This window comes from Seriola lalandi, unplaced genomic scaffold (genome assembly GCF_002814215.2).
Source record: "Seriola lalandi dorsalis isolate HSWRI2012SDOR001 ecotype SW California unplaced genomic scaffold, Sedor1 jcf7180002054256, whole genome shotgun sequence".
In the NCBI taxonomy this organism is placed as follows: Eukaryota; Metazoa; Chordata; class Actinopteri; order Carangiformes; family Carangidae; genus Seriola; species Seriola lalandi.
The window spans coordinates 1,114,851-1,142,249 of record NW_019524809.1 but is presented as its reverse complement, the minus strand read 5'-3'; the positions used below and the strand labels follow the sequence as shown (position 1 = coordinate 1,142,249).

General features: G+C 38.6%; 2 protein-coding genes across 8 annotated transcripts in view; one reads left to right on the top strand and one right to left on the bottom strand.

Moving 5' to 3' along the window:
• Nucleotides 1–18,836, top strand: part of npas2 (neuronal PAS domain protein 2) — a 43,847-nt gene extending 25,011 nt beyond the window's left edge. For 3 of the 7 annotated variants that reach the window (XM_023404720.2, XM_023404719.2, XM_023404718.2), the window contains exons 3-22: nucleotides 723–779; nucleotides 2,440–2,594; nucleotides 2,797–2,888; nucleotides 2,994–3,083; nucleotides 3,456–3,576; nucleotides 4,965–5,078; nucleotides 5,436–5,554; nucleotides 6,954–7,036; nucleotides 7,138–7,244; nucleotides 7,442–7,589; nucleotides 7,771–7,855; nucleotides 7,962–8,088; nucleotides 9,535–9,632; nucleotides 9,771–9,857; nucleotides 10,280–10,468; nucleotides 11,225–11,425; nucleotides 11,783–11,967; nucleotides 12,522–12,614; nucleotides 12,707–12,917; nucleotides 14,032–18,836. In XM_023404720.2, the coding sequence (XP_023260488.1) occupies nucleotides 723–779; nucleotides 2,440–2,594; nucleotides 2,797–2,888; nucleotides 2,994–3,083; nucleotides 3,456–3,576; nucleotides 4,965–5,078; nucleotides 5,436–5,554; nucleotides 6,954–7,036; nucleotides 7,138–7,244; nucleotides 7,442–7,589; nucleotides 7,771–7,855; nucleotides 7,962–8,088; nucleotides 9,535–9,632; nucleotides 9,771–9,857; nucleotides 10,280–10,468; nucleotides 11,225–11,425; nucleotides 11,783–11,967; nucleotides 12,522–12,614; nucleotides 12,707–12,917; nucleotides 14,032–14,241 (2,572 nt within the window). In that variant the 3' untranslated portion in view covers nucleotides 14,242–18,836. The remainder of the gene's footprint in view (nucleotides 1–722; nucleotides 780–2,439; nucleotides 2,595–2,796; nucleotides 2,889–2,993; nucleotides 3,084–3,455; nucleotides 3,577–4,964; nucleotides 5,079–5,435; nucleotides 5,555–6,953; nucleotides 7,037–7,137; nucleotides 7,245–7,441; nucleotides 7,590–7,770; nucleotides 7,856–7,961; nucleotides 8,089–9,534; nucleotides 9,633–9,770; nucleotides 9,858–10,279; nucleotides 10,469–11,224; nucleotides 11,426–11,782; nucleotides 11,968–12,521; nucleotides 12,615–12,706; nucleotides 12,918–14,031) is intronic. The other 4 variants (XM_023404722.2, XM_023404721.2, XM_087173569.1 and 1 more) reach the window with 4 other exon arrangements.
• A 245-nt stretch (nucleotides 18,837–19,081) lies between these two features.
• radx (RPA1 related single stranded DNA binding protein) lies at nucleotides 19,082–25,831 on the bottom strand. The gene is made up of 15 exons (XM_023404677.2): nucleotides 24,622–25,831; nucleotides 24,070–24,212; nucleotides 23,724–23,916; nucleotides 23,303–23,411; nucleotides 23,006–23,106; nucleotides 22,771–22,890; nucleotides 22,587–22,682; nucleotides 22,328–22,495; nucleotides 21,686–21,843; nucleotides 21,469–21,611; nucleotides 21,294–21,341; nucleotides 21,096–21,214; nucleotides 20,754–20,990; nucleotides 19,559–19,741; nucleotides 19,082–19,466 (listed from the first exon to the last, which is right to left on the bottom strand). Exons 1-15 carry the CDS (start codon nucleotides 25,211–25,213, stop codon nucleotides 19,330–19,332), a joined length of 2,547 nt encoding a protein of 848 aa, XP_023260445.1. The 5' UTR covers nucleotides 25,214–25,831; the 3' UTR covers nucleotides 19,082–19,329.
• Nucleotides 25,832–27,399: the final 1,568 nt, after the last annotated feature.

Below are 27,399 nucleotides of genomic sequence, written 5' to 3'. Positions count from 1 at the left end.
TACTTCATTACTGATGCATATTCTTTTCAATTCAGTTTTTTATTTATATACCTTAAAACCAGAAACGCCTTAGAGGATCTTTGTACCTCAGTAACATAATAATTGTATGTCTTTAGCTGATTCTACCATGTAATATTTACAGTTTTTTGCACAGACCTTAAACTTGAACCTAAACCTGACGCTTTATTTTGGCTTTATCTCATCCATTACTGACCGTTAGGTCATCAGGCTAATGCTACAATATTACTCTCTTTTTCTCTCTTTCTACTGGGTAGTACATCTCCACTTGCAACCCATGACATGCATAGATACAGACAATTGGCACTCTCAGAGAGTGAAAGATTGGAATGTTTTAATAAGTGCAATTTTGAAAATACACAAACATGATCCCAACCTGAACCTGAAGCCCCAACACAACCTGAACTCAGTAGAATCTGACAAAGCATTGGGTTTGGGCAGCAGAAGTCCGTTAGCACTTGAAGTGAAATTGTTCATCAGGCAAGAACTTGCTACTGCCCATACTCAGGTTAAAGTCTTATTTGGGTGTGGCTGTTTACATATATCCCAGTGCTTTATGACTGATCATCTCTGTTGCCATTAATGAACCTGTTTTAGTAGCTACATTAAGGTCCAATGTGCTGTTCTGGCTTCAGATAATATCTGCAGTGATAATGTGTAAAAAAGATTAAACAAATGTTTAACATGCACCTCTCTGTTTCTAGCACAAACAGCTGCGTGGAAGATTTAATGGATGAAGATGAGAAAGACAGGGCAAAAAGGTATTCAACTTTCTGTGCAGGTTTATATCAGTTTGTCAGTTTGGACTTGTATTGAACTGAATATACCGCAATGAATATGTTTGTGTAAAATACAGGGCATAGAAGTTTTAACTCATTTAGATACAGCTTTCAGAAGTTAATTTCTCTTTCTGCTCCTTTAGTAATGGGGATGAAAAAAATGCTTGGTGGTATTTAATAATTTCAAAATACGCTTGTAGCTTCAGTGTGACATTATAGTAAAGAATAAGGTTCATGAAAATCAAGGCTGAGCATAACTTTAGATGTAAAATTGACTGAATTGAATTCATGTAAAAATGCATTCACAAGGGGTCACCTCTTGATACTGCTAACTGTCAAATATAATATAATATTTCACACATTTTTTAAATTCCATTTTTTAGTTAGTTGTAATACAGTTAACATGTGTTTAATTATTCCCCAATAGAATGGCTCTAGGCAGTATTTGGTATCAGGTGTTTCTGGTGTTTTTTCATACATATGAAAATTATTGCTGACCTTAATATTGGGGAAACTGTGTCTAATTTCTGCAAATCAAATTTGTTCCAGTTCCACCAAAATACCTGTTATGATCCCATTGCTGAAATGTGCAATTATGCCTCCAGCATTTCAGGTTTTTTGGACTGACGTTCAATTCTTCTGAATGCCTTGAGTGAATTTCTTCAAATTTGTTCTAAAAATTCATTTAGACTCAAGGACGAACTGATTAGAATTTGGTGGTCAAAGGTCAAAGTTCAAGGCTTCTGTGACCTCACAAAACATGTTTTTGGCCATAACTGAAATATTCATACACCAGTGATGACACAATGTAACACAAATGTCTAATAGGATAAAATGATGATGACATTTGTGATGAAATTTATATCCAAACAGTCAAACACATCTGGCCATCTTTCAGCACTGTAACTCAGGAACAGAAGGCTAGATTGTGACCATATTTCCTGCAACTTGACTGGCTGGCAGAGGCAATGTGAGACAGTAATTCTAGTTTGTAGGAATAAATTCTAATTGCACAAACTACTAAATGTTTTAAAACATTTATTCATTCTATAATTCCAGATTAGTCAACATCAAAAGAGTCATCTTAAATCACATATATAATTCTCTTTGTAATTAAAGATGCATTACACTTTTGGCCACAAGGGACAGAGGAAATTAAAAACAAGCTTATGGACCTAGAGTGGAGCTATGTTGTCATGGCTAACGAGATACCAAGGCTTGCTTACCTACACACGTAAAAGACCCAGAGCAAGATTTGATGACTTAGACTTCCCACATTCAGTCTGTGGAGAGCTTTTTCTGTCTACTGTTTGGTGCAAAGCAGGTTTATCAAAGTTTGTCTGCTGAAAATGGTGGTGGTGAAAGCAGTTGCATTAATCACCTAATTTGTAATTGTCTGTTTAAAGACCTAAATTGTGTTTACTTGTTACTTACTTTGCGTTTGTCATGCTCTGTCTTTATAACAGTTATTTTTAGCTACAGATTAGATCAATCTCAGGTTCATTTTCATTAGCACTGAGCTGCCGTTAGACCCCCAGCCTTAACAGGATAAATAAATGTCAAACTATAGGTTCTGGATTGGCTTAGTTTTCATCTTTAATTCCACTGATTTCTAATTGTTTTCATGTGCTGACATCTTAAGGGCATCCCGTAACAAATCAGAAAAGAAAAGAAGAGACCAATTCAATGTACTCATCAAGGAGCTATGCACCATGCTGCAGGGCCAAGGCCATCCGCGCAAGATGGACAAGTCAACCATATTGCAGAGAACTATTGACTTCTTGCAGAAACAGAAAGGTAGGGAAATGTATTGTACTCTGTATACAACATGTATTCTTAGTTTGACAAATTTTAAAAGACTCTAGTAGAATTGTTTCTACTTTTAGACCCCCCTCCCCTTATTTCTGGAATTAACTAACACACTTCTGGCAGAATGTTTAGTTTCCATCATTCATTTGACTTAAACCTTCTCTTTTACTCCACCCTCCATCTGTTTTAGACATCACTGCACAGAATGAAACCTGTGATGTGAGACAGGACTGGAAGCCTTCATTCCTCAGTAATGAGGAGTTCACTCAGCTAATGCTGGAGGTAAAGCTCAGGATGATGTGTGTCTAGGGTTAGGGTTAGCAGCTCAAATTTTTAACAAACTCCTAGCCTCATTGTCAAAGTCCCAATTTTTCCCTCTTCTTACAGGCCCTAGATGGTTTCTTGGTAGCATTAACTACAGATGGAAACATCATATACGTATCCGACAGTGTGTCTTCACTTACTGGCCATTTACCGGTAAGTGAGAAAGCTAAAATACTGTAAGTTACATGTTAACAACATTTATTGACTAATGTTTGACTTGCACTGATAAATTGATAGCTGCAATTCGCCTGATCTGATCCAGGACATGTTAGAATGTGATTTTTTTATTAGTTTGCCTTGATGTTAATTAAATTTTTATTCCCAAAACACATTTACGAGAGATAGTTTGTGCACTACATTTAAATTATGAATCTGAAAAAAAGTTAAAATTCAGAAATGGAGATAGGCTCCCAGTGCTTAATAATTATACAACATGTAATTTGATGTCTATTTCTACAGCAACACTGTTACATATCACATACTCCCCAAAAGACTGACCATCATCCATCTCTCCTTTTGCACCAGTCAGATATGGTGGACCAAAATATCTTGAATTTCCTCCCGGAGCGGGAACACGGGGAGGTGTATAAGCTGCTATCATCCCACATGCTGATGACTGACCCCATTGCTGCTGACTTCCTTGACAGTGAGTATCCTACTGGGCGGCCTCTCTGCACACGTCTGGCCCTTGTCTGTTTCTAGCACCAAACTGCGTCTGGGTCATCGTGTTGAAGCACAACATAAGTTGACTGGTTTAAGCCTGTAGATTGTCTCCCGTGATACCAGGAGGTCAAACGTTCAGTGTGTGGGGAAATACTGTACATATAATGTTGATTGTTGAAATTATTCTCTTGTAGGTCTTTGTCTGAAATAAACACTTGAGTTTGTATCAGTCTTTTCAGGTTGTTATAGAGGCATTTTGTGTTCCGTGTTTCAGAACATCTCTACAGATTGCTTTGACACTGATAATGCCACTTGAAACTGTATATATAGAGCAAGTTGCTGAATTGGGGTCTGCGCTTTATTGGATTGCTGATGAGTGTGTGTCTATGATTAGCCTTTTAGCTAATAATAGGAGCTATCTTAGTATCATAGTTAAGACTTTAAATCACTGTTATGTTAGCACAGTAATCCAAAGCAATGTAGTATCTGGGGCTCAAGACACTGACCTTAATCCTATGTTACTATTGGGCTTTTCTGAGGAAGAGAGATGGTGAGTCGCAAGTGTCTTGGTCTGTCCTTAGAAGCCTAAATAGCACAGTCACTGTCACAGAGCCATGTCTGGAGTGATCATCTTCTCTTGGGCACATTTCAAAAGAGACATCAATCTTTTATCCTTCTTGCACGAAAAGGAATGTCTGGATTTTAACCAAAATAATTGCGTCCCTGTGCAAGTTATGCTGATCCACCTGCTTTTTCCCCCATCGGCTGAATTCACATAAAAAGCATCTTAAAAGTGCCCAAACTACCTTGACTTGTACATCCAAAATTTTTAGATTTTTGAGCATTTAGGGAATAATCATCTGTCTGTAACTGCTAGCAAATTATGCACTTCTGTAGTAAATTTGCTGGAAAACAGTCTTATCCAGGTCAAAGCCCTCCATTAGTCAGTTTCTCTTTCAGAGACTTGACATTTGAGCATGACTGAAGATTAAAGTGCAGTTGTTATGCATGTATGATCTCCTTCGACTCTCCCAAGAGAGATTAAGAAATGTATTGAGGATCATATTAAAATATTACTTAAGCATCATGCCATAACTCTTTGTTGATGTGAACCCTTTCTTTCTCCTCAGTATATTCTATATCAAACATTATCTGTTGTAAGATGTGTTGGAGTATACAATGTTTCATATGAATTGTATTTCTTCTTTTCGTCATTTGCACATTGCAGATCTCTAACTGCTCTGTCAAACAAAACACAACCATGACCAAGAAGCACCTCATTAAGAATTGAGACAATTTGGTAGAAAGGTGCTCATGAACTGTATTATGAATAGGCTGTTAACCTTCAAAATAAAATCTGCTGTTTTTCAGGTGAGGCACATATTGAATTTTGCTGTCATCTTGCCAGAGGCAACATTGACCCAAAAGAGCCACCTGTGTACGAGTACGTCAAGTTTGTTGGAGATTTCAAGTTTCATAACAATGGTAAGGATTTTAATATTCTTCATACATAGCACATGTAAAAAGCCCTGAAGAGCAAGCAGGTCCTTGGTTGGACTCCTGGCTGGCCAGACCATTTACTGCATGTCACTCCCTCAATCTCTCTCCCCGTATTTCCTGTCTATCTACACTGTTGCTGTCTTACTGTTGCTGTCTGATTTAAAATTCTGTAAAATGTCTATTTTTTAAGCATTCAGTAAAAAGTGTCATCCATGTATCTTCTTAATTTAGCATTAATATAACAAACTGATTGGAAGAAAGGGTTAGGATTACGGTTTTTCATGGGTTAAAATTATGATGGATGTCACGAATGTCCCATGTACCTTCTCTTCTGTCACATAGTGCCTACATCTTCTTGTAACGGGCTTGAATTGACGTTACCAAGAAGCCTGCAGTCAACGCTGGAGGAGCAGGTCTGCCTCATTGCTACTGTACGATTAGTCACTCCGCAGTTCCTCAAGGTAAGACCAGCTGGGATCTTTAAACTTGTAACTTTGTTTCTTACCCTTATAAGGACTAAAACAGGTGGTACTGAAAACAACAATAATCAAACTGCGTGACAGCAATGAGCTGTGGTCCATGGCCTGAGGGAGACTTTGTCTGAGGCATGAGGTCCGTACCGACTGAGTTAAGCACCCTTTGGAGATTTCTTGCTGCACACTGGTACAGTGTGGCACACTGTGTACCTCCCAACTGATTACATCATTAGGATACACCCGATCCCAAATGTGCTCAATGAGTTGAAATCTGGACTCTTGCCAAATTATTGCAGTCGATTAAAGTCACTGTCATAAGCTTGTAACCTTCCTGAGATCAACTCAGATCACAGTAACAGGTTTATACTTACCTCTGTCCTGTCCAGACATAAAAGGAAAATTACAAAATGGCACACATCTCCAATGATGGCTCAGGTGGGACTAACTTCTGTTGCGTTTTTGCATTTACGAGAATGTAATAGCATGTTATGTATAGCATGGCCAAGTGCCATTAAACTCCTGTTTATCACATGTGACAATAACTGTCAGGATGGTTTATATACATTTATAAATAGGTTTTTCTTTTTTTAGATAAAAAAAACGTGACAGGTCTTTTCATTTTTACTTTACTGCCTTGAAATGTGTGGGTGGTCAGAGAGCTGATATATTGGACGGGCTTCAGTTCTCCCCCACTACTTATTCCAAAAAGTAAAAGACACTGATTACACTGACTTTGCCAAATGGAATGACTGGATCAATAGCGTCTCAACTTATATGACATGTACGATTTTTTTCCCTCCAATTCTCAGACACCAGACAAATCCTTTGCTCATTTTAATATGTAATTTTCAAATTCTACAGAAAACATATTTTTCACAGATTCTACTCTCTACTTTTAGTATATTGTGAACAAAAGCTGACGACTTAAAGATTGAAGGAAATAATCAGAACATGCAAATTGTTGTGTGTTGTGTTGTGCTTTGACGCACAAATATGCTTACAAAATGATTAAATGTAAGCAAAACTGTCAATATTGCCAAATGCTTGATACTAGAGCAGCAGAAATTATACTGTACATTTTGTGACATGTTTCGTAGAATAAGCATTATACCAACCAATACGAATTTAATTTATCCTAGAAAAATGATAAATAAAAAAATGATAAATAAAATTTCCACAAATGTTTGCACACATTATATTTTCATTTGTTGTGAAAACAGTCTTATGTATTAATTGAAAACAAGATAGAAAGGAATAAATTGTGGTAGTACTGCATCAAATCTACCAGCTATCTAGGTAAAAAGAAAATAAGACTGTTAATTCCTGGCTTTATTGTGAAATCCTGAAAGTGACTTTCTCCCTCTGTGTCTGTGACTTTGTTTAGGATTTGTGTAATGTGGAAGATCCTTGTGATGAATTCACATCCAGACACAGCCTTGAGTGGAAGTTCCTGTTTTTAGATCACAGGTAAAAGATTTGTGTTTTTCCCTCTCCTATCAATCAGCCATGAAAGTTTTTTAGCAGGGATTTGTCTTTCTTACATGTTGAACATGTTCTTTTTGTTTCAGAGCTTCACCAATCATAGGGTATTTACCCTTTGAGGTTCTTGGAACTTCTGGCTATGATTACTATCATGTGGACGACTTGGAGCTTATAGCTCAATGTCACAAGCAGTGTAAGTAACTCTGTCATCTCTGTCTGTTGCTTCTTTCTTACCAACCTTTACAACCAGATCTACTAATCCATCTCTGACAAATAGGTTATAGTTAAATGCATCCATCCACTGTACTAGTGCACATAAAAAGGTTTGACCTGTTACACCTGTAAACATGAACATGGCAGTGAGGTGCGTCTTCTTTTTTCTCTCCTCAGTAATGCAGTTTGGAAAGGGTAAATCCTGTTATTATCGCTTCCTGACCAAAGGTCAGCAGTGGATTTGGTTGCAGACTCACTACTACATCACGTACCACCAGTGGAACTCCAAACCTGAGTTCATCGTCTGTACTCACACTGTTGTCAGGTAGGACTTATTGGCGTACCTTTGGATACTTCTGTCAAGGGAGGGACGTGTACACTTTGTCATTGTCCTGGGATTAGGGGTGCGTATAGGGTGTTGGTGGTTTTGACAGAAATAACAGTAGATTTGGATTAAGATTGATGTAGATTTGTCACATGTGCTGTTTCTATCTGCTGTTATTCAGTTATGCGGAAGTGCGAGCTGAACGGAGGAGAGCATTTGGCCTTGAAGAGTTGTCTCCACCTGAGATAGCTCCCTCCTCTGTGAAGGTAATAGTCAAGAGTACTTCTACATACAGTATGCAATGTTTACAAGGTCAGTCTTTATGTCAGCTTTAAATGGACCTTCTGTTTTGAATAATTCACTGTGTTCCAGGCTCAGGAGCTGTACTTGGACATCTGCTCCACACTGGACCCTACACGGGACAGAAACAGTGGTGCACGTTCAGTATCCTCCCACAGCTCCCGGAAGTCCTCCCACACAGCGCTGTCAGACTCTGCATGTGAGTCATCCTCTGCTCTCTAAAGTGCTAACTCACTCAACAGCCGGTCAATATTTACAGAAATCCAGCTTCTATATGGCTGCAGAAAGTTCGATGGTTCAGCCTCCTATCTTGTAATCAGAGGTAAAACCACTGTAACTAAGCAGGCCAGAAGTCAATAAAAACACCTACCTTTGTACATATGGGTGATGATGCATCTATGATGAAATGTTTCCAGGGCTTACTTTAGCATGTCCTGTTTTTCTGGGCCTGCAGTCTCTCTGACTTCCACCCACTGTCTAATGTACTAACACACTTCACTGCCATCTGCATATTTACGAACAATGCACAGTGGCAGATTCATTAAGTTGGTAAACATGGCTGCTGCTGCTGACTTCCCTTAACCTACACAAATGCAAACTTTCATTATTCTCACACACACTCATAAAGCTACATCTGTCAGAGCAATGATTAGTCACTCATTTGTATTTGCTTCATTACGTGTCGACTACAATGAGAAAACTGAATGCATCATAGTTTGTGGGTTTAAGTCAGAGATAGAATGAGGTGGCAGTCAGGGGCTAGTGAATCAGCAGCATTGTTATACAACCAGAAAAGAAATGCATTTCATAAGTTATTCTGGCTTTATCTCAAAAGGTCAGTGGTTACTCTTTTTAGGAAGAAACATATGAGTATCCACAATCCACCTCTTTTAAAGAGGCGAGATTGTAGAATGAAATATTAATAAGCATTACAGTACGGTGTTTGTTTCCTGAGAATTATACAATATATATCTTATGTCATTCAGTCATTTCTCACCTTTTCTTTTTGCAATGGAACGATGAATGCTATTGTGCATTTATATTTATATCAGTTCAACCAATAAACATTATTATGTGCATAAAAAAATGGAAAAGTTATGTTAATTCTCCATTCATTCATACACCACTGCAAATTAAAATCTAATTTGCTTATTTGACCTGATACTGTATAATAAATATTATAAGTACATCTTTATGATAGAGAGCACGAAGATAGTGCTGCCCTGTACTGTCTGGAGAATATTGACCATGGAGAAAAATATAGATTCAATGGTGATTTTTGTTTCACTTGAAAAAAGTGCAGAGTATACATTTTTTTCCAGCCCTGAGCCTTGCCTGCAGTCCACTTCTCAGGCCATAGGTACAAACATCCAGGAGTCACAGGGTTAGGCAGTAGCCTCTTTGTAGCCTAAGAGGCAAACACAGGGCAAATTAAATCTGCAAAGCAGTAACTCCTGCTGGAAATGCTTAATTCCTGTGTAAGTGGAAAAATAACTGGAAGCAACGTATGTGAGCGTATCAGCAGTTGACAAGATAAGAAACTGTATCCCACTCTTGAAATGAGTAGAGCAGTACCTTTGCTGTGGTTTTCAACTATACAGAAAAACAATGATTATGACGTTGAGGTGAACTGTCTCTTCTGCAGCAGCTAACTCCTACACAGAGGCCTGCACACCATCATGGCAGTCTGCTTCCATTGGGACGGAGAAGACATCTGCCAGACTCCAGCCTAGTAGTTCAAAGGTAAGTTTATTGAACGCTTCCGTGTGTCTCTCTTTCTTTAGAGATAAACTGGTCAGTGAGAAACAACTGCACCAAGTTGGCACAATATCATGTCACAGATTGTGCAAAATTTTAAAACTTTGTCATTTTCCCCTGTAGAATCTGTCACAAAGACAAAATTCCTTTGACCTTGTTCCCCAAATGAGTCTCCCCCTTTCTCCTACCTGCAGCAAGCACTCCGCAATGGTTAGTGTTTAGACTTCCTCTCCTGCCTGTTGCCTCGCTCTGTTCTGTTTCTGTACAGTATCTTACTGTTACAACTGTTGCTGCTGTATGTGTTCATCTGTGCCTCCAGCTCCAGGCGCAGTTATAAGATCATGTCATAAAACCAAGTGAAAAAGAAAAAAAAGAAATAATTGTTAAGATTATATCTGAACTGTTTGTATTGTATATATAAATCACTCATCCATATTATTTTAAGACCTACAGTATTTCCCAGAAAAAGTGCATGGCTCACAAGAATAGACCATTATATGATGCATACCAACTGATCATACAGCTTGCCAAGTTTACCATAACTTTGTCTGAAGGAAAGAAAAAAAAGTACAAAAAAGAAAACTTTTCTCATGTCTGTTCCTAACTGATCTTTTTGGATCATGTATTTCCAGCAGCAGCAAACACAGCAGCAGCAGCAGCAGCAGTCGTCAATGTATCAGCTGCAGCAGCCTCAGCTCGGTGTAATGAACCAGCTGAAGGAGCAGCTGGAGGAGAGGACTCGCATTCTGCAGGCTGACATTAAGACACAGCAGCAGGAGCTGCACGACATTAAGGAGAAGCTTCACCTGGCTAACCTCCAGGTAAGTCTAAAAACAGAATACAGTAAAAGACTCATGCCAAGCAGTTAAAAGTAAACATGAAATCACATGTTTTGATTTTTTCATTGGGAAAGCACTTAATTTTGTTCAAAAATAGATAGCCACAGACTTTAAACCAGACATAAAATGGTAGGACATGTCCATATCAGCTGTTAGAGGAAGTCATATTGTAAGATCAGGTTACCTAACCCCTCACAGTAATGGTGGAATGGCCCCACCAAGAGGCCAGCACTAACCAGTTCAACAACAGTATTCTCCTCACTACATGATAACCACATAAAATGCTCAGAGAAGAGATGAGACCCTGGGAGTGGTGTAATGTGTGTTTAATAAGGACGAGTTATCACGTTGTTGAATGTCATTGCCTCCTGGGTGTGAAGGCGACATGAGATGAGCTGTGATTTGAAACACTAACACACATTTTCACACAACAGATTAACAGTGAGCTAATCGAAATTAAACCTGAACTGATCGCCCTTCCCTTTCCCTAGTGTTACCTTAAATAGATTTGAATAAACCTAAGGCCGTTCAGACATACTGCTGTGACTTTGGAACAGAATAAACATTGAACAGATTAAATCTGTCTACAAAATGTACAGAATAACATTTAAGAAATGTTTTTGGCTGTAGTATTTATGGATTTTCAAGAAAAAATGATTATATAGTTTTTGTAAATTTATTTATATTTATTTATTTATTTTTATAAATTCATATTTTCTGTTTATATGTATGTGTTAGATGTTGTTACAGCAGCCTATTCACAATGACTTTGGCCAGGCCCAGCAGCAGCCTCAGCAGCAGGGCCCAGGCCGGCCAACTCAGCTGAGCCAATCAGGGGTGATCAGACAACTCTCAGGCCACCCCAAACCACCAGCCTGCGGGCCCCACAGTTCGTCCCCTCGCTCTCTCCTGAGAGAAAACAGCTCACCCTCAACACAGGTACAGAGCTGTTCAAGTGAAAATGCAAATCTGAAACAACCAACATGTCCAAACACACACAGCTGTCCTCTAATGTTAAGAGGATAATAACACAATGGGAGGAAGTCTGTTATTGAAAGATATAAACATCATAACAACAGGGTGTAGCTTCATATTCAGTTGCTTAATCACATGCTGTATGCAGTTTGTGCTTTGTTTGCATTGTAGCAATACTTTATTTTCATGTAGGAAGGATGGATGAGCAGATTAGACATTTATTTAATTTAACTGGTGGATTCTCTTGTTTTTAATACGCTGTTAACAAGTGTATGGTATCTCTGATTAGTTCAGCGTGTGTTTTATTTTTTTTAATCGTAGGTCCAGCAAAGGACTGCACGGGGCGGGCAGGTACAGTCAGTGAGTTTGCCCGTGCAGACGAACACAAGTGTGACAATGCCCTTCTACAGCAACCCCATGATGTTCTCTCAGACCAACACGAGGCCTCTGCAGGATGCAAACCAAAGACACACCGACAACGAGTTCAGCCAAGATGGACAACTACGGTGAGAGTCCTGAAAGAGACACATAATAGTCAAAACCATATTGACAGTACTGGCAGACATTAAAAATGAGTAATATACGGTCAGTTTTATGAAGAGCATTAAGCAGTTTTCTGCCATCCCACACAGAAAGTAATTTTTGAAGTAATTATAGGATCCTGAAATTACAGGACATGTACTTTACTGCTAAACTATGATATTCTGAATCTCGAAGACCCTGAAAATGTATTCTCTGATTGTTATGAGCAATTAGATCCTACATGAAGACATTTTTCAAACAAAGTTTGAACAATTTTGGTTCTTTTCACATCAGCAATTTCTGTGGTCAGGTTTTCCTTGCTTTTTTTCTCTGGTTAATTTAATTCTAAATATGAGTCTGGCTCCAAATAATTTCAGAAATAAAGTTCTGCTAACATCAAAAATTTCCTTTTTATCTCTTGTACTACCTTGATACTATTTTAGAGGAAAATTTTAAGTTGAAAACCTCATTCTCATTGGGTTTTTTTTTTTAGCTGTCCAGACTGAATTCTTCCAGTAACAGATTTTATTTTCTGCAGCATGCTTCTCAACCAGCCAATGCAGACGCTGGTTCCCACTAGCAGTGTCACCTCGCAGCCTTCTCAGTGCAACATGGGCATCTCCCAAACCATGTGAGAACTGTTTTAATTAGCCTGCACAGACACAGCCTGCTGTGGTATAATGTCACATTTAGACTGAGCTCTTCATTGTACATTCCATACAGATACACCTTGGAGCAGCAGATCATGGCCCCCTCATTCTCCATGCAGCAGGTCAACTGCAATGCTGTCCTCGTGCCCTCTCCGGTCTTCACGTCCCCCATTATGTTCCCACACAACAGTTTCATCTCACATCAGTCCCAGTCAGCCTACCACACTCAGCCTCAGGCCTCTCAGCACTCCCTGCAGCTACAGCAGCCCCAGCAGTTCTTTCAGGTACGACGACCATCTGCTGTGCGGTGATGCAGCGATATCAGTCACTGTGTATAGTTTCGACTAGCATATGTTTGAGTTTAAAATCCATATTTAGTAATGGGTTGTTGCATAATAATGCTCAGGCTTTATATTTACTGATTTATGATAATTTTAGGTATTACACTGCATCTCAATCCTTAGTTACCACAGCAACAGTGCCATTCCCACAGGGTGTTAACGAAGAGATTGGTGTTACATTCAGTCCTTATAAAATCTCAGCTTTGTAACAAAGCTGTGATGTAATCAAAATTCATTAGATCAGATATTAAATCATGTCATACTGAATTATTTTCTTCAGACTTTACTTTTTTTTTATCATGTTTCCTCCCAGCCATTCAAAAAACTTACCACAGATAAATTTTGTTAGTCTGGTGGAGAAACACAGTTCATAAGTAGCTTACCTAAATCCCTTTACACGCCAAAACATCCTGAGAAACATCATCAGAGAAGGGGGAGGGTTATATATTTATTTTCTTTTTGCTGAAGTGAGGGTGGTCTAAATTTTACAGGGTTAGAAGAGTCTCCTAGTTTTTCCATATTTACATACCCCAACACTGTATTTTATTTCATCTTTTTCTTGTGAGATTTATTGAATGAGTAGTGTGCCACCATGGATCATTAAGGTGCGTTTTGCTATGTGCTGAAGACAGCAATCCTGTCTCTGTATCAGGCTTTTATTGTACTTTATTTTATTCTTTATTTTCCAGTAGCTACTGGGACCAATATGTCAGTTTTAAGAAACAGTAGATGTGGAAATTTGCTAAAGAGCATGCCGTTTTTTTACTAGCCAACATTAGCCTTCACTTTATTCTGCATTGTAACAGAACTAGTAATACTTGGGAGGGTTTTGCTTTTATGAAGAGTCATAAGATTCAGGCCTTATGCCTGACATGTGTTTACAACCCCTGTTTAGGTACTGCAGAGTACTAAATCTAAATATTCAGCGATAACACTCATGTATACTTTTATCATGCATCTCAGTCAAGATTAGCAACTGTTTAAGAAAGATAAAACTTAGTGAAGGGGGTTCTGCCAACTGGCCAGAGTACATTCACATTTGCTTTTGTGTCCACAGATGACTCAAGGACTTGTGCATGGTGGGTCTACTCCAGCATTCTTACACACCACTAATGTCCCACAGCAAAGCACTGTGGGATACATCCAGCAGCAGCCACAAGCACAGCAATTGCCGCAAGCACAACGGCAACAGCAACAAAGGCAATACCAACATTCCCAAAACCAGACTGGCAGTGTTTCAGACTTCCAAAATATGCTGACTCGGTAGCGCTGTGGGTTTTTCTTAGAGCGCTGATATTTCCCTGTGTTGTCGCCGTGTAGGCGGCAGCACGCTGTGGCAAGTCAAACTTGATGTCAAGTTCTGCAGTGGAGGTGGAAAATTTCTCGTAGTGACCTTACCTTAGATGTGAAGCTGCCTGTTCAGAAGAAGCCGGTCCATACGTCACTGGAGTGAAAACCACAAGCAGAGGCCGCACTGATCTGACGTTACGCGGAGGATCTGAGTAGAGTCTGAGGTGCTGGGCCCTTCATCACCGGCCCACACCACACTCAGTCGTCCATCAGTGACACTGCTGTAACAAGTGGATTATCAGAGCTCTCAAGAAGACACCACTCCCACATGTTTACATGTGGACGTTTTCATCTAACACAGAGAGTTTCCTTCTAAGTGTCTGTTTGCACTTTGGTACTACCCTCCTACCCAAAAGTAGAATCTTTATTTTTTCCCACGAATTAATATTCTGTTTTCCTCACTAATAGTGGCTTAACAGTGAGATTAGTCCTCAGACCCCTCCCAAGTGACAATATATGATAATGATAATATGATAATATCATCACCCTGTTCAGATTTTTAGCTTTGTCTCATAAAGGGATGTGTGGACATAGGAACTCTACATCAATGTGTATTTCAGTTGGCAGGCATCAGATGTCACTCCACTGCCATTTTGTCCCCAAAAAAATGATTTACTTGCAGGTATGTTCATGGCAAGTCACCAACAAGAGGTTTTATTGGTGGTGGTGAGATGACTATCATATCTAAAATCAGGTCTGGTAAGAATTCAGATTTCACATGTGACACACACACGGAAACTGGAGGGAATATTCTCCAATTACTAGCAAGGTCTATCTAGATTTTTAAAGCCTCAATCTGGGACTGAGGAAGGGGTGCTACAACTATCACACCACTTCTCACTGAGAATGACAAACAAAGCTCTGATGAGCTCTACAGTAAGAGTCTTTGGATGATAAACAAGCTAGCAAAGGGGGTAAAAATGTGTGCCTTTAACCATGGTACATCCATGGTGCGGTTTGATGGTTTTGTCTGATTATGGCTTTAAAAATCCAGCTCAGGTCCATTTGGAATACAAAGTTATATTTTCATAGGTCATAATTTATTATTTTCCGCATCAGATTTAAAGAAAAGACACCTAGATTTGTATTGGATTTATTACAAATATATTACATATAATAGATTGGATGCTTTTTGCAACCTTAACATCAGTAAGTCCAAACTCTTTTTGAAAACTTTCTGTAATGATAGTATTTGATAAGATTCATTTAAATATTTACTGAATCCCTACTGAAATTATTTCATGTTTATTTATACTCCATATGTGATAAGAAAGTCGGTTTATACACAAAAATTATAATTGATTTCATGTTTCATTCAGACATTAAAAGGTCAACACTGGTCTTAATGTCTTACCCCATCATGGTTTAATGCAAGATGATGTTTTTACAAGGAGAGTGCACCACCTCTGATCTGTATGTGGCTCATTGTAGTTTGCTGCAGGAGTAGTGCCTGGGGATTTTAATATCTCAGAAAAAGTGAGATACGATTTGGACGAGAGTCCGCCTGCTGTGTGGATATTTCTGACCAGTGTTACCCTGTTTATTAAAGTCTGCTCATTTTTTTGTTTTGTGTGGAACATCTGGGAAGTCACAAAACCTATGCTCCAACCATGAGCAGCTGGGCTAAATAATACATTGCTTCCTACTATGAATGTGATCTTATTGGAAAAAAATTATGCTAGCAGATATTTAATTTACTTTGAAAACATAGTAACTTTCAATATGCTATTCTGTGAAATATCATACAGCTGCAATGATAACAAAAACTCTAAATTATTATTTTTAACTGTCAAACTTTGTGTATTCATATATCTGAAATTTGCTCAAGTGATCTGCGGAGTCAGTCCTGTCATTATAAGATGTTACAATCTTGTTCTTTGTGTGAAAAACTTTTTTAGTCCATCATATTTTTTGTGACTGGTGAAGGAAATCTTGCTGCGATATCTCCAACTGCTAATCAGCTATCTCAAACAGCCAGTGTGACTAAGATATGAGAGAACTGAGATGACAGTTGTAACAGAAGGAGGTCTGGAGCGTATTAGTGAAGCCAGATTGGCAGTTTAACGATGTCCAGGAGGAAAACATACATGTTTTGGTAACGACAATCACACACGAAAGTATACTGTGCAGGAACAGTCTGTGTCAGTCTGACTTCATTTAAATTCAGCAGTCTTCTATCTTTAAAATGCTGTGTTACACAGTTGTTCCCAGATAGCTCAGCAGGAAAACCACAGTTTTCTTGTGACTGTGTGAAGCGTTTACTGGTATTCTCACTGTGGAACTTGTGCTATACTTTATCCAAATCAGCCCGTAATGCTCAATTTGACAGTCTGATCTCAGCCACCTCAGCTGTACACATTCAAGTTAACTATGTTACGGTCCCATTCAAGACTGGTGCTGTTCATATTGGACAACAGGACTCCACTGTCAGAACACTTTCAGCATGTATGTTCAGTGCCGTTTTACACTTTCCTATGTGCAATGTCAATCTGAAAAAGAAGAATGTTAATTTATACTGTTTCAGAACAGCTGTACAATGTATATAGAGGTGTATAATAAGCCATTGTACCATGTAAATTATATGGAAGTATTTTTTTAATGAAAACGTCCTAACATTCCTTTAGAAGATGATATAAGCAGTATCTTTTTTTAAAGGAAAAGCATGTGTCCACTGAAGACTATGGTCACAATGATTACACAGGACTTTGTCTGCATGGGAATGTGCTGCAGTGTTAGCTTCTCCCAAACATGAGATGACAACACGATTACAGGACACAGAAACTCTGGAGTAAAGGGTCACATTCACCACGACTATAAAAAAAAAAATTATTATGAAGAATCTGAATCCATATGTTCCTGTCAAGCAGGATTTCACATACTTTTAGAGTTCACATTATGGTGCAGCAACAGCTGTCCAGCTGTGTGGCCACTGTTAGTGATAATAACAGCTGAGTCAAGGTAATTCAGCCAAAACTGACTGAAGTAATTTTCCTTTTTTTTTACCTGAATGGGTTTCAGATTTTTTTTAAGAAAAAAAAAAAAAAGTGCAATTGTAGAACATCATGAAAATATTATTTTAGATGGGTGAAGGAAGCCTTGGGCACCCTTTATGCATCTCCACACTTCCATATGTTCAGTGTAGAAACAATGAAGTTACATAAAAGACTCAGAGGTGCCATAGACAACTGTATATCTATTTTCCTCCATTAATTATTTCAACTACTGACAAAAAAATCTGTAGATATTGTTGGGGAATCCATGTTGCAGAATATCAACCTTTCAGGCAGTGCTAGTAAAATTCCTCCATAAGGTTGTTTTTCCATCTAAACACATCTTTCAGATTTCAGTCTATGTCTGTATACAAAATAACTGTTATCATATTACTTGCCTTGCAAAGGTGGTTGAGGGAAATTCTGCTCATTAAACTCCACTGTGAGTGAATCATGTGATATGTGCTCCAATTGTTGGTTAAGCCCTAAATTATTTTTGCTTTGGACAAATCACCCATTCTCCACCACAATGTTTGGATGTGAGATGATTTTTAGAACTTTCTTTTTTAAGTGTGTATTGCTTCACAGAAGTCATTGTAAATAATCCATCTGCTCAGTCAGTACAGTTTTTCTTTGTATTGGAGTTAAATGCTCTCCCCAATGGTAGTTGCTGCACTTTTTTTCTTCAACTTTCAGAATGCTTTTCTCCTTCATGGGGTTTTTCATTCAGTGTCAATGTCTTTGAAGGCATGTGATTTCAATCACATTTAACTTGTACTACCTTTTCTGATTTATAAAACAATGACTGGCACCACAGGTGTGAGGTGTGGTCAGATCAATGCTTTCTGTGTAAGATTTGCCAGGACATGAACAAAACTAACCTGGTACACAGCCATTTCTGTTGTTTCAGTGCAGAAACAAACATTGAATATATTGTATAATAGAATGTAAAAAAAAAAAAAAAAGAAGTTTAGACTATATAGTTGTTTATTTTATATGTCTAATAGATACATATGTATGTTACATGATTTTAAAATTAAAATAATTTTGTAAGAGATAATGAAGTGTCTTATTAGAGGAGGTGAGGCTTTTTTTTGCATCCAAGTTGGTGTTGCACAGTCACTTGTATGGATTGTTTTCTCTCTGTATTTACCATCAAAATAAGCTTTAAAATATTGTTAATATTGTTTTAAAAGAAATTAACAAATTAAGTTTACATTCTAAAATATCTTGATATTAATTATGCTATATTGAATTATTTATAAATCAACCTGGATATTGTGAAATATTTTAAAATAAATATTTTTAAACATATGTATTGTTATTCATAGCAAACTGTTTCTTAAAAAATATTTATGTACAAGAGTATTACTCAGCTGTGTGTTCTTAATGCAAAAAGGCATATTGTTACTTCACAAAAGCAGACTAATATTAATCTATGAAAAAGACTGCGCAGGGCACTGGACATTGGAGGAAAAAGGTTTGACGTCAGCACTTAAATAAAATATTGTTTTTAACACTTCTCAGAGGAATATATTGTTTCATTAGAGAATTTGTAAAAGTGTTCAATGGCTACCAAGCAAGTCATCTCTGACATGATTTGATTTTTGATTCATTTGATAGCAGCCACCAAAATAGTACAAGTCTGTAGTGATTTCCTGGTCAAACAACTTGCGGTTTGTAGTGAACTGAGCTTGGTATCCTAAGCAACATCTGTCAGTCACTGTAAACATACAATTTAATTCTGGTGGTAAAAAAAATATGCAGTTTTATATATTTCAGTATTTTAATAGATCATAAAACATTTCACTCTTCAAAACATGAAAGCGCAATTTGTATATTAATAAGTATTGTGCGACATTTATTGTTATTGTACATGTGTAACAGGTAATTGGACTATTCTTAAGCATCAAATTGGGGTTTGGTCTAAAACAGGTGCATGAGGCGCACGCTTGCACGCTGATAATAATTACAAGATACTCTCACAGAAGTGTACCATTGCTCTTCTGTAGCTCCTATTCGAGAGAAACCTCTGTCACTCTGTACACCTTGTTAATCAGGACTTCCACCTTATCTCCACCCAGATGACAAAGGTCCAAGATGCCGACAACATGTGTGTCTTCCAGCTCACTGGTGGTCGCTAAGATGTCCTCTGCAAGACAAGAAATTCATAAGAATTTCAATTTTGTAGCATCAGCATCACCAGTCTCAGTTCCTGAGTTGGTTTACATGTGTGGTGCTCACCTGGCTCAGGAAGAGTTGCATCACTGTCGTCAGCTTTGACACTGAGAGGGCAGAGGAATCCGGACGCAAGACAGGACAGCATTGTGTTGCCGTGCGGATCCTGAGCGAGACCCACAGCTCTGGGCTCATCAGCACTCACAACAGGAAAATACGCAGCATCAACAGCTATCTGCTTGTTTATGCCTGTCAGGAAGATGGGAAAAAAGAAGTTTGGAAAACTATTTTAAGCCAAGAGCTTGTTAAACTACACAACTTGTTGAATATAGACTAGACAGGTAAATGTTTACTAAAGCATGTCAACCTTAATAATACAGAATTATGAATTTTGGAGTGTTATACATGTGACATTGTGCAACTTTCCACTGACAGCAAGACTTAACCTCGCAGTGACTCACTGATGTTAAAGGGATAGTTGCATAGTCGGTACATTACCTGCATTAGATCGTGGGCAGTGCGCTCCCAGTTAGGAGATCCGACCTTGAGCACCTGCAAGACTAGCAGAGCCAAGTGTTGCTGTGCACGGGGCCACCAGAAAAAAGTGTTTTAGACACTTTTAAAAACACCCACCGAAACCCACTGACGGTTTATTTTCCCGTGAAAACAGCACTTTCCTTTGCATTTCCTTTCCACATTTTTCCAATGCTGAAGTGCTTGAAGCGTACATTTAAACGGATATTGGATTGTTTCAGTGGGAATTTTTAAAAGTGTCTAAAAGACGTTTTTTCTGGTGGCGCCATTCACAACAACCCATTGCCCTGACACTCTGCCGGGTGCTCCCGGTCGGATCTCCTAACTGGGAGCATGCTGCTCAGGATCTAATGCAGGTAATGTACCGACTATTCATGAGTACCTCACACAACCCAACGTCAAAAAACCCAAACTATCCCTTTAAGGTAATAAAATAAAAACCTAGAAAGTCACTCAGCAATGGGTATTCAATATTAAATTAATGCAACAGCATTTTTAATCCTCATGAGACAGCTATTCAAAAAGAGGAAAAAGCTGCTGCCTACGTCATTTGAATGATTCAGAGAGATTTATTTAGGGAACAAGAGGATGTTTTGACACACTCTGCACAGGTTGGACTACAGAGGCTGAAATGTTCATTTATACCAAGACAGAAAAGTCAGGAAGAACAACGAGCATGTTTTTTTTCCAGTGAGGGACTTCATAGGTCAGAATAAGTCTGCTTTACCTAATATTGTTACTTGGTAGTATCCTGGACAAACCACAGGTGGGACGGTGTCAGCAGTTTGCGCTGGTGTCCACCGCGTTGGCTGAAGGTTACTCCACTGCAGGAGGACATTCTTCGTGTCAGATGTGAACTTCTGAGAGATGCTGTCCTGGTACAGACCACCTTGACACAAATGTTCAGACACTTCATGCTTCTGCTTCAGCCAACTGCTGCTTTCCCAAGATAAAACATCAGAGTCTGGTGGAAAATAGATGAAAAACGTAAACACTTGAAATCGAAGTTTGACACTGATCACAGATCATATAAGGTACATGCAGTGAAAGTGTAGCTGCAGTAATTCACCTTGATTTGGATTTTGCAATTGTAGGTGACATTGCACCTCCTGATCATCCTCTAATTCAGAGTCACGCTCATTTTCTTCTTGCTCTTGTCCTTCCTTTGTATTTTCATCTCCAGCCCTTCTGTAGAAGCACAGACAGAGGAGCTCAGAATGGTTGATATGTTTTACTGATGAATACAATCAGCTGATTTTTTCAGTACCTTTTTGATGGCACACCACCATGATTCGAGGAGGACTGTGTGGCTTCTCTGGAAAACATGTTGGCATGTTACATTTCATTCAATTTATTAAATGTAGGTCTTGAGGAATAGTGCTCGTACTACTACTGATACAATATCAAGCTCACAAATCTGTTAGTCAGGGGTCAAACCATACCTCACTTGAATTCTTCTTTTTCCTCTGCCAGCTGAGATGTTCTCAGCAGACGGAGATCTTAAACTGTATGGCAAAGTCTGCTCAGCTGCTGTGGGATGACTGTGTGTGTCTGGTACACACATATCAGTAGAAACATCTGGCACCTACAGGAAACCACTTATCTTAGTTTTAATGGTTCATTGTTCTTGGAAAAATGGTTTGAAATAATATCTTTTACCTCTCTCTCTTCTGTTACTTGTGACTCTGTGGTCTTCAGGGTTTTCATGTACTGCACTGCTGTGATCTGTCCTTGAATTGCAACTTTTTTATGTTCCCTATATTGCAGCGTCTCTAACTCCCTCTTCAGGTCAGCCACAGCAACCAGGGGAACTTGAGCTGGAGATGGAGCATAAAGGTTTCAAAATAACAAAAGTCGAAATAGTAAAAATAAATGAAATCACTTTTACTGTGGGATGCAGAATTTTAAATGCAGGATGTACTGTACTCTTAATACCAAACTGTTGTCCGCTTATGGGTGGCTTTAAAGAAGAGATTTTTAAAATTCAAATACAATGTATAAAGATGAACTCCCAGCAACTATGCAAAAAGATACAGGCAGGGTAGATGTACAGTACAATTGAATTGTCAGGACCGTGTCTTGTAGCAGAACTGCAGGAGAACGTAGACCCAGATTTTATTTGATTCCTGCCACAACAGAACCAAGTGCAAGTAGAGCCCATCCTTTAATGCCTTGAAATTACAAGAAAGAAAAGCTAGACTCTGTTAAATGCATTCTGAAATGAATATGTTCTGACAAACTAAAAAAGAAAAAGTTTAAATAAAACTGTTCACCTGTGAACCATTTTGTGTTTTCCCTCACCTGAGGCATCTGCCATTGACTGTGTAAACATCTTGGGGGGACAAGGGTAGCAATAATGGCCACCGACAGCAGTCTTCTTGAGGACGACATTGTCCTTCAGAGTCTTGGTCCACTGGATGAAATTCTTCACTCTGAGGTCACTCACATATGGCTGACCTTTGTGGTAGCCTGTTGCGGACACAGATGATATAGTTTGTCTCCAACCGCAGTGATCATTACTGTCACCACATACAGTATCTGCAGATTATCATCAGCTAACCTGTGATGAATGTCTCTGTCTCACAGCTGCTTGTGAGGTAGGGCAATGAGCCTTCCACTTGACAAACCCTCATCTGAGTGCAAACCAGGTAGGTCACTGTGGAAGAGATGATGATGTATTAAATCAAACTAAGTGAAAATGCTTACAAGTCTGACAGCAGAGCTATCTGATACAGCTGACTTACTTGGGCATATACAACTAAAGATTTCTGGTTGAGAAGAGGAAAAAATCTCCAAGATAAAAGGATGGTTAGATGTCCCGTCCACTGCGTGTACCCAGCGATACGTCCAGTATTTTTCTGGACCTAAAAGGTGAACATGGTCAATCACCAATAACTGAATTACAAAATTACAAATTCAGCAGCTTTCTTTCAGTCTTCACAAATGACATTTAATAGATAAATTATGAACATTTCTTACCCTTGTTCCCTTTCCTCTTGACTCTTTCAACACGACCAACAAATGTTACCAAACCAATTACATCACATGCAGAATTGTTGGTTAATTTTTCCAACTCTGACCTGTAAGAAACATACATACTGTAACATGAAGCAGTTTTTATTTATTTTTTTTTTTTTACATCAAAATCATAATAATAACGGAAATCATACATGGGACAGCAAGTTCATGCTGTATCGACAGAGTGTTTTTTTCTAACCAGAGACAGCTATGATCTTCATGGGGTCAATGACATCAACAGTAATAATAATTCATTACCTGGTGATGAACTGGTAGGAAACCTCAGGCAATCCCCACTGAGGCAGCACACTCTTTGGTGACACTATAGTGATGACCGAAGCTGGATTGCGAGGGTTCAGGCAGATTTCTTGGAAAAATACATATGCAGACACCATGACTGAGTGGAAGCTATGGGTGTTAGTTCACTGGGCCTTTCAGTCATCCGTGGATGATATGATGAAACTACACAAAGCTTTTTATGAACAGTTTTCAGAACATGGAAAAAAAATGCTTTAATTTTCCATAAAGTGTAAGTTTAACAATGTTAAACCCTGAGGAATGAAAAATAAATGCCAGAACAAGTGAAATGGTTTAAACAATAGCCACACAATTCTTAAAAATGCTAATGCTATAATGCTATAATTCAAAACAGTGGTACTAAGTTTTAAAATGTACATACCTACAGAGTTAAAGGTCTTCAATCTGTGATGGTCCATTTGTGGGCGTGAACGGCAGGAATAACTCTGCTTCGTGGTGTAATTTTGGAGGTACAACACTGTGCCTACGTTCAGTCTCTGGTAAAACTCTGGACAAAGTTCATTCCAAAGCACAAGCGACATTGTGCCAGTCTGGTCAGCAACTTCAAAGTATGCCTGAAATATGACAAAGCATGTGCTGAAAAACAACTAAACTACACTTTGTTGCAACATAACAGTGATAAAAAAATAGAATAAAATTCTGAGATCCTGTTGCTGAAATCCCATCTTGTTACTGAGGCTCATAATTCTCTGCAGGTTCACACTCACCTGATAGGGGAAATCAATCTTGAGCCCAAACTTCCCATAATATCGTAGTCTGGATTTGTGTATTATTTTCACAAGGAGAGGCAAAGGTTTCCATGAGCTTCTAAACGATGACTCCAGACTACTCAGAAGACTAATCTTGGACACTATTGAAAAGAAAACATTGCAGACAACACATCATCAGGATTTTCCACTGATGGTCGGACAAAACAAGCAGTTTCAGGACATCACCTTGGGTTCAGATAAAATACGATAGGCTCTTTTTCACCTTTTTATTACGTTTTTTCTAGGAGATACGTGGAAATATAAATCCACAAGCTGATATTGAAAATAATTGTAAATTGAAGCTATAGGGTTAGGTTCAACTTATTTAATTAATCAAATTGTCTTTTGTGAAAAAACATATTCTGATTACCGGACTGCCATGCTGACAACACTGTCACATTATTACAGGCAAGGTGCTGGGTCAAACACATGCCTTAAAGCCAAGGGGCAGATTGTACCTTAATGTTATTTATCTGTGTGTGACAGAGGGGTAAGGGTGCACCATCTCACCGTCCAGCACTGTGTCAGATGAGGGAGATCCTGAGGTCCAGATGTCTCCCTCTGGGTCGTCGTCGTTCCACAGAGAAAGGTAGTGTTTGCGGCTCACCTGAAGGGGAACATCACTTTGCAGCACCACACTCCTCTCCATGCCCTGCTTTACCAGTATAGGCAGTGAACTGACATCGTTTATGCGGGGCAAGACGACAGACGTCTCTGCACCACATCTGAGCCTTTCAATGCAAATGTAACCGTGTCCCAATCTCCTCTCGTTGTAAACAAAAGAGCACTGTGTGATGTTGATATCAGTCCCAGTCCTCAGAGTGTTTGTGTGCACCAGGTGGTTTAAACAAGGGTGAACAAAGCATTTAGCTCGACAGACTCCATCAGTGACAGTCACGTCATACGTGTAGGTGTGTTGCTGCTGAAGCCCCTCACTTTGCTCTGATAAGTACCTCTGAAGTGCAATGACAGCGACAGCATCCCTGTCCTCAGCTTTGAGCTTCAGACACTGCGTAGAGGATAAGCGCTCCAGCGTCCTTTGGAGAAAAGACGCTTGAGAAAGACCAGACACCATCGAAGATGAGGACAAGTTGTCATCCATTACGAAAAGTTAATTGAACTAGTCATGTTTTACAGTATGTCGCTACTGACAACAAGGAGTCTCGTGTTAGCTTGTTGGCTAAATAACGGAACTTATTCCTGTCAGTATTAGCAGCAACGCGTTTAAACTTACAGAGAAAACTTTCTAATCTGAATAAATGTAAAAGCAGACATCTTATAACAATACAAAGACTACTACTATAAAACACTTTTTATTCTTTGGTTATTTTAAGAAGAGCGCATCAGTAAGGAAGTGCCTAACGATAGAAACAACGCCGGTGCTATTTGATTGCGTCACTAGTTTTGCCTTGAACAAAAAACATAAACAAAGAGAAATAAATTCACTTCGTATCGTCACTTAATTTCTATTTCTAACGTTGCCGTGCCGAGTACTTCAGTCTGACGGAAAAACTTGCTGGATAATGTACACAGAAATTTCCTATTTTTAAATTCCGCGCTGAGCTACAGAGGGTGGGATTAATCTGACGTCATCAAAGCGACGGCTTTAAACTAAGAATCGATTCAACTGATCTTAAACCTGTTAGGATTCATTGTTTTCTGGTTGTGGTGGCAGCAGAGATCAGGTGGTAAAAACAACATTTAAATATTATGACAGCACAAAGTTGACATGTTGAGAGAAAATGGAGAATGGGACAAATCCCCTTAATTTTCAATTTAACAAAAATATTCCAACTTTACATTAAATTTAATTGTAATGACTTTCCCAGTTTAACATGAATTAACATGAATTTCCACACTGTCCAGTCTCGTGGTAGGCCGACTGAATAAATCATAAGTGAACTAATTGATACAGTTTGGATGTAACAGTGTTTTCTGAGTATTTAACTATGTTTCATAGCTGATTTGATTTGATAAGAAAGAAAAAAAGAAAGACAGAAAGAAAAAGATAAAACTAGTAAAACAGCAGGTGGAGCTACAGGATGCATCAATAAGCCGATCATCAGGAGATTCTCTCATGAATAAAATACAGTTTAATGTGCAAAACTTCAGCAGGAAACTTTCTTTCAAAGACAAAAAAAGTTAAATATTAGTTTCCTCAGACCAAATATTAATACAGCATGCTTCATTTATCATCGTTTATTATCAATGTATTACCAACAAGACAGCAGTGTCTGGGCTTTCATGTCCACCTTTCAGACATATAAGTGCTATCCATCACCAACAAAGAAATCATGCATGTGTGCTTGCCTAGAGATGGTGTGCTGCCTTAACCTAGCAAGCTGAAGTGTTCTTCACAAATAGTGAGTGAACTGGATTGTAAACTCCACCAGATGGAGCTCTTGTAACCGGTTGTTGCTCTCCAGAAAATGTCAAAATAAAAGTCTCAGGTGTTATGATGAAATGTATAAGAAATTATTCATTACATTTGTTTTTAATTCTGTAAGCATTTCAAACATTTGTTATTCTGCTAGGATGCTAGGAGAGAATTTTATCTTGACCTTTGTCTGTTTAAAGAAACACAATCACCAAAAACATTAAGGAAATATAAGCACACACATCTCTGTATAAGTAGTCTGAACTTGAAGTCAATAGAAGCTATGGTTCTGGAGAGATAAGGAGCTCAAGACCTATGTTATTCTGGATGACAGTTCCCAGAGGACAATACCACTGCCCATTACTGCGTCTTACTTTGACCTGGATGGAGTGGCAGAGTCCCTTGTCCTACAAACTGTCTGTCAAGGCACTCAAACCCTTGAAGGAAATAAGATGACCTTTATCCTCCCATCTGCTTCTAACGCCCAGAAAAAAATTCCTTATCAAAGAACCATTTACATCCACATATCTTGGCTTGGCTGAACAAACCCTGCTCCGATTTTTCACTGCTACAGACACCCGAAGTGCAAGTGTGCATGAAAATTTTTGACACAGATTATTTGAATCCTCAATTGTTGAAAGGCTTTACAACATAAATTATATTGAAAAATGTTCTAAGTCTGTTTGATTTTCACAATAAAGGGCTATTTTTTCCCTCATATTGAGTTCAACCACATGAAGAATTTCAGAGAAACTGAGTATTTGAACCACAGCTTCTAATGACTTTAATAGTTCTGACTACTCAGAATGATATGGCAGGAAATCACATGTGAGAAGTTACACAGAGATGCATGTGTTTATGTCTTTAATGTTTTTGGCAAATGTGTGATTGGTGATTTGAAAAAAGTCAAG

Coding starts and splice junctions, on each gene's coding strand:
- radx (XM_023404677.2), bottom strand. CDS start 25,213: ATGGATGACAACTTGTCCTCATCTTCGATGGTGTCTGGTCTTTCTCAA. Junction 22,891..23,005: donor CAAGAGGAAAGGGAACAAGG/GTAAGAAATGTT, acceptor TTCACCTTTTAG/GTCCAGAAAAATACTGGACG. Junction 21,215..21,293: donor GGTGGTGTGCCATCAAAAAG/GTACTGAAAAAA, acceptor GTGCTTCTACAG/AAGGGCTGGAGATGAAAATA.